Source organism: Phaseolus vulgaris, chromosome 1 (assembly GCF_000499845.2).
Source record: "Phaseolus vulgaris cultivar G19833 chromosome 1, P. vulgaris v2.0, whole genome shotgun sequence".
Lineage (NCBI taxonomy): Eukaryota > Viridiplantae > Streptophyta > Magnoliopsida > Fabales > Fabaceae > Phaseolus > Phaseolus vulgaris.
In genome coordinates, this window is record NC_023759.2 from 42635650 (window position 1) to 42645788 (window position 10139).

Below are 10139 nucleotides of genomic sequence, written 5' to 3' on the forward strand. Positions count from 1 at the left end.
CAATGGTTTTGCTTTTAACAAGTTGAACTCTTCCATTGTTGAACAAAATCTATTTCTCTCTTTTTGGTTTGTTTCTTATTAATACTTGTATAAATTCTTATCCCATCCAAACTAATCTCCTACATTGTAGATTCCACTCCTCAATAGTTGATCATTTCCCTATTCTCCAATAAATGTTTTCCATCAACCACTTTCCTTCCTTCCTTTCTCCTCAAATATGGGACAAATCTCTCCACCTTCAAGGCACGTACTTCTTGTTATTTGTGTTTGTCATGTCCCTCCAAAACCGATATTTGGATTCTATCACTTTCTTCCACAATTCTTAGTTTTCCATTCCAAATCTCCATTTTATTTTTGCCATGCTTTCTTAATAAAATTCATATATATTTAACTTGGCCTTAGTATGAATGAACCAAAGACATATTTTCTAATAAAGTGGGTATAAATGTGCCAACTCAAACGAACAAATAATTATCTTGATCAAATAATTTTTACATTGAAGATTTACTTTCTTTATTTTCAATTAATTAAATTGAATTTAAAATCTTAAAAATATGAATTTTGATTTGAAACTAATCTATTAAAATCAACTTCAACTTGAATGGATTTGAATTAATATGATTGCGGATTAGATATTTGATTTTACTATTTCGTAATGAATTGAAAAAACTTTTTAGGAAACTTATCTTATTGTCCATTTTATATTGTAAACGTTAAATTTCAGTAATATCATATAATTCTTTTACCAGAATAGAAAAATAAACACTATATGTCATTTTTAAACATAATCTTCAATTAGTAAATTTAATTATTTACCTTTTTTATTATTCTACGTTCCATTATTTTTCTCGTTTTTATTGTAAAATATTAAAACTAAATTTAAAATAAAAAGTATACTACTAAAACTTTATTACATTTGTATATTGTACTATGTATCCTGAATGAGGGTAGCCGTTAGTATTCATGAGCAATATGATTATTAATAACTTGCAGTTAACTACATATTTTATAAATAATAATCCTATTATACCTATATATAAATGGAGTTAAAATTTCCACGTTTTAAATTGTTTTCATATTTTATTTTTACTTAATATTTTGTTTTATTAATTTATTTGGCTTATTTGGACATTTTATAATTTTAGAAGTTAATAAATCAATTTTTTAATTTTATTTTATTTTATTTGTTTTCCCTTAACAGGAGAGTGAACAGATTGGTAGTTAATTTTATTTTGTTGTTATCTAACTAACTCGAAGAGATTGGTTACATTTCTGTTTTAAACTAATATTCTTTTTTATTAAATAAACAATTTTTTAATTTTATTTTATTTGTTCTCACTTAACTGGCAAGTTGGTACCTTAATTTTATTTTATTTGTGGTCACTTAACTGAAAAGGAGTAGAGAGATTGATTCTCCTATTTAAAACAGTTAAACAGTTTTGAATGTAGAGCAGTTTTTAAATTTTTTTTTCTCTTATTTAATCTCTCTCATTCTTCAAATATCTTGAAACTCAATAACATATCTCTCCTACATAAGAATACACCTGAATTTATATTTAAATATATATATATATATATATATATATATATATATATATATATATATATATATATATACCTTATATACCTATATAAAGGGAATTCACTCTTTAACTGCTCTAAATTGCTTTTCTATTTTGTCCTTTCTTAATATTTTGTTTTATTAATTTATTTTGGTTATTTGGACATTTTGTAATTTTAGAAGTTAATAAAACAATTTTTTAATTTTATTTTATTTGTTCTCAGTTAACTGATAGGAGGAATAGAGAGATTGGTACGTTGATTTTATTTTATTGTCACCTAACTAGTAGGAGGGTGGAGACATTGATTACTTTTATGTTTTAAACTGATATTCTTCTTTATTAAATAAGCAGTTTTTTAATTTTAAAATTTTATTTTATTTGTTTTCACTTTACTGGTAGAAAAATAAAATTATTTATTAATTTTTAAATTAATATTAATATACAGTTTTTATACAGAGACTAACTTCTCCACTCTTCCCTTTATTTCTTATTTTAAAGTAACAACAAGAAGAAAGAGAGAGCATAATTTCACCAAATCTCACATATAAAATAAAATAACTCAGTTCCAAACACTTTTTTTTCACTCTATTTCAAGCAACTATATTATTTGGTAAAGCCATTATTCTTTTATATCTACCATCAAGTCAATCCTCAACGTAACATCATCACACTCTCCAATCTCAAAACTATCAGTGGAAGAAGAGAAAAAGCTTGAAGAAGAGAGACTTAAACTAGAGAAGAAGAAAAAAACAGGTTGTTTAATCAATTCATCATTTTTCTTTTACATATTAATTTTTACTTTTCAATTTCGACTCATCCAACATTATTTATGTATGTTTGTTAATTTTACATCATCAATGCGTATAAAGCATACACAGTGCGCTGTGTTCCCATTAGTAATAATAGTAAAAATAAAAACTAAAAAATGCAGATGTACACAACGTCGCGGGAACACACCTGTGTGTTACGGCTAATAACACTAATGTGAATTCAACTGGTTACAAATAACGTTATAATAATTTCTTTCGAGTCTATAAATATAATTGCAGATAATACTTCTCATAAACTCAATATTTTATATTCATTTAATATTTATATATTATTATATTTTGACTAAGTTGATGCGAGAGTTTTTTGATGAATTTTTACTTTTGACATTAGTAATAAAACTCGACTAGACAAAAATAAATATAAAAGAGAAATAAATAAACCCTTACCTTAAGTTAAAGAAAAGTAAACAATACAATGTAATTTGATGTATATTTTGAAAATAAGATATAAGAAGTTTGGAAGCTAGACGCTCCTTGAAAAAGCATGTCATAGAGCACTGTAATTAAGCAGGTATATTGATTAAACAAGTTTTTTAATTTTAGTGTTATATGGCGTGTTGAACAAGTTCTTAAAAAGAAGTAACTATAATAGTTTTGAGGCACCTTGACCATAAATGAAGAAGAGTTGATTGGTAGGAAAGTGGTTGAATGTGTGAACAGTGTTCACCGCTCATAATTAAATGCAGTTCTAAATTAGAGAAGGATTTACGTTTGGCAACTGCCCCAACTTCATTATAGCTTTAACTTTTTATAACTATTGTCTGCAATTGCTTAATACAACCCTACCTCCATCTCTCTATATATATTTCTCAGACAATGCTCAATTTGTGTCATAACTCAGAACAGAATAGCTTGCGGTTTCACATTTTATTCAGACATGGTGGGTCTTTCGTTAGTAACAGGGAGGGCTGGTCCAAGTGGCTTTGGATCAGCTTCCACTGCAGAACAAGTTACCCAAGGAATTGATGCTGCCAACCTCACTGCAATTATCACAGGTCAGTTTTAACACACATATCAATCAGAATCTTCTTCTATATATGTTTATGTTATTCCTTCCTTGCACCATCACAATCTCATGTTTTGCGTGCATATATTAGAAACAATTTAGATTATTCTAGCTACTACATTACTCCATCTTCATCGAAGCTTTTGATCTTCTCTGTGTGTGAAAGTTTTTTATCTGATACCAAGAACCTGCATATTTCAATATGCAGGGTGAAGTTTGAATGAGTATATGTACTTTATCTCTTTAAGGTTTAACTAACTCACTCTGATATAGTTGTGAAATAACCCAGCTCTTAAAGTATTTGTGCGCGAATGGAATTGATGTTGAACTCGTAGGTAGGTGTACTGTGAAAAAAAAAAATATTGCAAGTAGCCTTTTTGTGAAGCAATTGCTTGTTAACATGAGGTGAAGATACGCAAACATTCCATTTTAATACATTTTAATAGGTTGTAAAATGAGTGTTTTTGTCTGTCTCAAAGAAACAACACTAAAACATAAGTGTTTTTGTCTGTCAAATTATCAATACTCTTTAAAATATTTTTATTTTTTTTTGTATTAGATGTTAGAAGGGTGGAGGAAAATTAAATTTTCCATATTCATAATCACTTTTTAGATCAAACAGTAAATACATTCGCTTAATAATTATAAATTAATATTTAATTAAATTATTTTATTTTTTAATTTAAATATTATAATATTATTCTAAAGGCTGAGAAGTGAATGTTTTTAGTGTTTAGAGTATCAAAAACATCTTTTTCCACTAGAAAAGGGAGATTCTACTCTTATTTTATTGTTTTCGTATTTCACTCTTAATTAGGTTTGAAAATCATAATACAAAATTAATATGAATTCCACCTCTCTCTTTATTCTACTAATCTCATGTCCCACCACCACTCCTTGTCCGTAGGACAAAAGTTGATAAATAAAATACGGAAGAGTCTTGTTCAAAAAATCATTTCTATATTTTGTGTATGAATAAAAAAAGTATTTTTCTTTTACTTAATAGTTTCAAATATTATTTTCAATATCTAAGCAAAATTTGACATGTCTTTGTTAATATATTTTTTTTCTGTCAACAAATATTAACGTTCACACTGATGATAGTAACGTTGATCATCCAATGATTTATTACATTATTTGAGAGACTAATGGAATATATATAACTAAAAATATTAATAAGAATTTAAAATTGTTCATGACAAAAGCAAACATATTAATAAAAAGTTTAAGATTAAGATTGGTAAATTTTCCATTAGAGACTAAAAATTATATTTTTAGTTCATTTTATTTTAAGAAATAATTGTTCCTTTTTGCTAATTTATAATATTTTTTAATGAGTGATAATTTTCTCAATTTAATATACTTTTTATATTTTCATTTATAATTTTCATTATCATAAAATATGGAAATTTATATTTGTAAAGAAATCTAACAACTTAAAATTTCAATGCTTTTAACATTTTTATCTATTGGACTTATGTACCAAAGAAAATTTTGAAACCTTAAGAAAGTAACATTTTTTTAATTTAAATTTGATATCTTGATTTAAAAAATAAAATAAAATAAAAATTATAAGATTAAATAAGCATTTTATTATTTTCTTTTATAAGTAAATTATAATAATATGTTTTAAAAAAAATTAAAGCAAATTTTGCTTTATTTATTTTAAAAATAGCTTTAATCATTCGCCAATACTAAAGCTTGTGATTTTAAATATGATTTAAATTAAAATAAAGTTTAAAACATTAAAGCAAGTAAATGTATCACATTTTCAGAAATCAAGATCATATAAATCTAATAAATAATACAAACCTAATCACAAAATTAACAAATTGTAAAGTATTAAATGGGTTTTAAAAAAATATGTAGACTTGCTGTCAAAGCTATCAAATTTAGTTTATTCCTGTATTACAAATCTGAACTTACTTTTTCAATGAGAGTCTTTCTAAAACTAATTTTATTTTATGGAGGATTTTTTAGTTTTTTTAGCAATTTATTTCTTTCAATTTCTTCATTCCATTTTATTTCTAATTGAATTTAGTTTTTCTTTAAAAAATAATCAATAGTAAAAAAACAATAATGTCTCACAATAGTAAATCTAAAAAATAATTTACATGTTTAAAATATATATTTATTAAAATTTTAAATTAAAAAATAATTCATATTTTCAAAATATTTGTTTGTTATAAATTATAGTTCTATAAAATAATAATTTATTTGTGTATCACACAACCTAAAATACTAACAATAGTATAATTTAAATAAAAAAGACAAACAATAGAAGAATAAATAGGAGGAAAGGATTCACGATTTTATATATATAATATGTATAAATCTCATCTTAAAAATTAGTTTTATAAAATTAAATTAGAATTAAAGTCTATTTCTAAATTAATAAGATTTCTTTACAATTGAAATCGAAATAATGTGTTATTCAATATGATAAATTATTTTTTGACTTGTATAAATAAACTGTTAACTTGTATTGGTGTTCATAAATTATGATAAATACACATATGCCACTAAAAATTAACTAGTGACCTTCTGTTTTTTTTTAATCAGCAATAAACAATCAGCAATAAACAATGAATAAATGTGAGTCACTTTAGGGGTGATTCAACCCTTATACAAAACACATGACCTTTAACCTTTTTCACAACACACACCTCACCAACTTCTAAATACTTAAATAAATTCGAAAAGAACCGCCTACAACCCTCACTCTTATACCCAAACAAAACATCAAAACATCATCACTATACAGACCAAATGATCAACACACCAATCAGAGAAGGAAAAAATCGCATCCTGCGACTTAGAAGTAACCCAAGCCCATGTCTTTAGTTGCACCAAAGCGAATACTTCCAATACATCTGTTACACCCCTCTAAATATTTATGTTTCCGGATTTTGTTGACCGTGATGCAAAGCAGGTTTGTTGGATGGTGTGTAGTCGCCAAGTAGTTTTAAAGTATCATATTGATGAATAAAAAATTTTCCTTGTTTCTGACTCAGGAGGAGCAAGTGGTATTGGGTTGGAGACAGCACGAGTGTTGGCACTTCGAAAGGTTCATGTGATCATTGCAGTACGAAACATGGTGTCTGCAAAAGAAGCTAAACAACGTATACTAGAAGAGAATGAGTCTGCACGAGTCGACATAATGAAGCTCGATTTGTGCTCACTCAATTCTGTAACATCCTTCGTCGACAACTTCATAGCTCTTGATCTTCCTCTCAATATCTTAATGTTGGTTTCTTTTTAATATCACATCACACCTTCAATCTATTCTCAATTTCTGAGTTCATTAATGTCTTTGAGTTACATTTCCTAGTATGGATCATATCATTGGGTTTTCATGTCAGAAACAATGCTGGAGTGATGTTCTGCCCCTTCAAACTCTCAGAGGACGGGATTGAGATGCAGTTTGCAACAAACCATCTTGGTGAAGTCTCAAGATTCTTGCATGAAGTTCTTTGGTTTACTCCTTTGTGGTAGTAAAAGTATTGTCTTTTCTCATCTTTTTTGACATCTCAGGTCATTTCCTGTTGACAAACCTGCTTCTTGAAAAAATGAAACAAACTGCACAAGCCACTGGAATAGAGGGCAGGATCATAAATCTGTCATCAATTGCCCATAACTACACTTACAGAAAGGGGATTAGATTCAATAAGATCAATGAGCGAAAAGGGTATTTTCACTTTGACTCCAATGGCATCTGGCCTCAAGTTACTGCATTATGACAGTGATTTTGATTTTGATCAGTAGAACATCACATTTTCTTTGTGACTATTTCCTTAAATTTTCAGTTATGGTAAAAAGAAGGCTTATGGACAGTCCAAGCTAGCTAACATACTGCATACAAATGAGCTTTCTCATCGCCTGCAGGTGATCCATCTATGTGTTTCTCCGAACTATGTAGAAAATAATAAATAAACAAACAACTCATCAGAGTGATAATGTCACAGGAGAAAAGAAAGAGAGGAATAAAAAAAAAACTATTAAAAACTATAAGATAAATGACTGAATCATTGATACGAGGTAAAACTCACAAATTTTTTTATATTTTAAATAAATTTTAGTTAATGTATAAAGTGTATTCAAAATAACGTGACAGAATGAATGTATTGCACTGGCTGGTTGCCTTTTGTTTTAGTGTTTTGTTTTTGGCAATTGATCATATTGATAAGAGAAACTGGCAAAAGGCTTTTTCCTTCTTTGATGATACCATGGATTGGAAAATTGAGCGTGTAACTTGATATTTGTGTGCAGGAAGAGGGTGTGAACATCACAGCCAACTCAGTCCATCCAGGAGTGATAATGACACCTCTTATGAGACATTCTTCTCACCTTATGCGTATGTTAATTCTCCTCAAACACAAACAAAAACTACAGAAGTAGATGATGCACTTTTAATAGTTACTCCTTTGTAACACCATACCATGATTTGTTGCAGACTTCCTGAAGATCTTCACCTTTTACATATGGAAGAACGTCCCTCAGGTATGTTATAGGTAATGTTACATTTGAAATGGTTCAGAAGTCCAAATATAATGTCACTAATCATGGCTTAATTTGTTAAAAAATGAAAATCTTAGGGAGCAGCCACGACATGCTATGTTGCTCTCCATCCAAGCGTGAAAGGTGTAACTGGGAAGTACTTTGATGATTGCAATCAACGCAAGCCAAGTGCGCATGCCAAAAAAAAACATCTAGCAAAGAAACTCTGGGATTTCAGTAACGAGTTGATCAAATCAATTTCAAAAGTCTGAATACGATTGCAGCTTGAAGTTTTCGTCCTTAATTAAGGACAAAACCTCTTGCAGTCCATGAAAACTGTAGCTGCTCATGCAATAAAAAGCACGTTACAGTAATATGAACAATTTGTCGTTCTCTCATGAGGATGTTTCCAAACATTTCATTCTTCACTGAGCAACCAGGAGGTGTTTGCATTTCTTTGCATCCAAACGTTTTTGCATCAAACTCTTCACTTCATCCAAAATCTCATCCTTACTATCCAGAAGTTAGAGGTAGCTACAATCAATTTTGTTTTTCAGTTATTAGCATAAGTTTATACCATAATCTTTCTGTGTTCGACCTCTAGTATTGTTCCTATCGTGTTAGTAGTTCCATGGTAGAATTGGATATGGTATCTTCTTCATCTCATTGTCTGCGATCCAACGTTAAAACAAAAGTCATGTGCTACTAGTTTTATGTGTTGTGTCATTATAAAAAGTTTTTCCTTTCTAAGAAATTTTTAGAGACATGTCTTCTTGAATTCATCTGTTTAGTTAGTTGATGGAAAAATTACTATAACTAATATCTATCTTTCATGCGTAGAATAATTTTTTATTACTGTATAATTAAAACTTACAATAAATTAGTATTTTTCTAATATAAATTATATTTTATATTTATAATAACAGATTATATCGCCATAAAATGTTGTTTTAGTTATAGACCAATTCCAATAATTTTTTTAAAATATAATATATAACAATAAATATGAGAAAGAGGATTTTTTTTCTCAATTAGAATTCCATTTTTAAGAAACCAAATTCTCATTCTGTTTTCCTTCTTTTAATAAAACAAAAAATTTAAGAAAAAATAAATTAAAATTAATTGGAAAACACTAATATTTTACAGATTAATTTTATAATTAATCAAATTCACTAAGTTATTTAGATATACAATAATACATACATGGGAATTTCAATAATATATTAATTTAGCTAATAATTTAATAAAATTAATTTGAATTTTTTTTTTAATATTTACAACCCTCTGACTACTCAAATATATTTATTAAATTAATTATATAATATAAGGATTATTTTTACTTGATATATTGAATAAAATTAAAAAAATTATTTATATTACTTTGACTTGATTGTAAATAAAATGATTTTTTTTAATTTTTTATTTTTAACGTGTTAGTATTTTTGAAAAATATGATTTTTCATATAATGAAACTTTGTGAGTTAAAAATAATTAACATTTTAATTGCTTAATTGAGATAAAATTCTTTTGGTACTAAAAAAAATAGTTCATAATTTAAATAAATTATTTTTAAAAAGTTAATTTATATAATTTATATGCATATATCTTTAAAATTATATTAGCAGTAATGTTTCCGTTATTGAAGGAAAAAACGCAATAAATTTTGTAATTAATATTAAAAACACAAATATATTATTAATTAACATAATAAGAAGGTAGGCAAATATAAATAAAAAAATAAAAATTTCATATTAATCAAGCCCAAAACATTGAAGTCGCTATATATTTGACTCGTATCATACATCAACACATTATCTTTTATCAATATTTACTAAGTATTCATTGTTTTTTATTTATCATAAAAAATTTTGGTAACTAATTAAATACCGATTTAGAAACTATTTATAATAATAGAAATTAATTTAGAAACCAATAATTTTTTTATTCTCTAAAATAGTCTTTAATTTAGTCAATATATCAACTAATTATTTTTTATCTCTAAAATTGATTTTTATTTAATGATTTTCTGATTGTAAGGAAAGAGTTTGAGAAATTAAGAGTACTAGATATTCAATTCTTCCGTAGTATATTTTTAGACAAAATAATTTGTGTATATTGATATTCAATATAACCTCCTATGTGAAATGACAGTTTATATATACTTTATTTTTTATTCTTTTTTAAGAAAAAAATTATGACGAAATTCTAAACGAGTTATTCATCTTAATAATATTATGTCAATAT

The 10139-nt window shown here is 26.5% G+C and overlaps 1 protein-coding gene across 1 annotated transcript; it reads left to right on the forward strand.

Annotated features, from left to right (window-relative positions):
• Window positions 1-3112: 3112 nt before the first annotated feature.
• LOC137814371 (short-chain dehydrogenase TIC 32 B, chloroplastic-like) lies at window positions 3113-8675 on the forward strand. Its single transcript, XM_068617071.1, has 8 exons — window positions 3113-3387; window positions 6413-6644; window positions 6761-6840; window positions 6933-7086; window positions 7205-7283; window positions 7668-7752; window positions 7852-7898; window positions 7994-8675. The coding sequence occupies exons 1-8, from the start codon at window positions 3270-3272 to the stop codon at window positions 8165-8167; spliced, it is 969 nt and encodes a 322-aa protein (XP_068473172.1). The 5' UTR covers window positions 3113-3269; the 3' UTR covers window positions 8168-8675.
• Window positions 8676-10139: the final 1464 nt, after the last annotated feature.

What these genes read in the sequence shown, in the direction of transcription:
- LOC137814371 (XM_068617071.1), top strand. Translation starts at nt 3,270, where the DNA reads ATGGTGGGTCTTTCGTTAGTAACAGGGAGGGCTGGTCCAAGTGGCTTT. An exon ending in AGCTTTCTCATCGCCTGCAG is followed by an intron (nt 7,284 to 7,667) that starts GTGATCCATCTA and finishes ATTTGTGTGCAG; the next exon opens with GAAGAGGGTGTGAACATCAC. An exon ending in TATGGAAGAACGTCCCTCAG is followed by an intron (nt 7,899 to 7,993) that starts GTATGTTATAGG and finishes TGAAAATCTTAG; the next exon opens with GGAGCAGCCACGACATGCTA.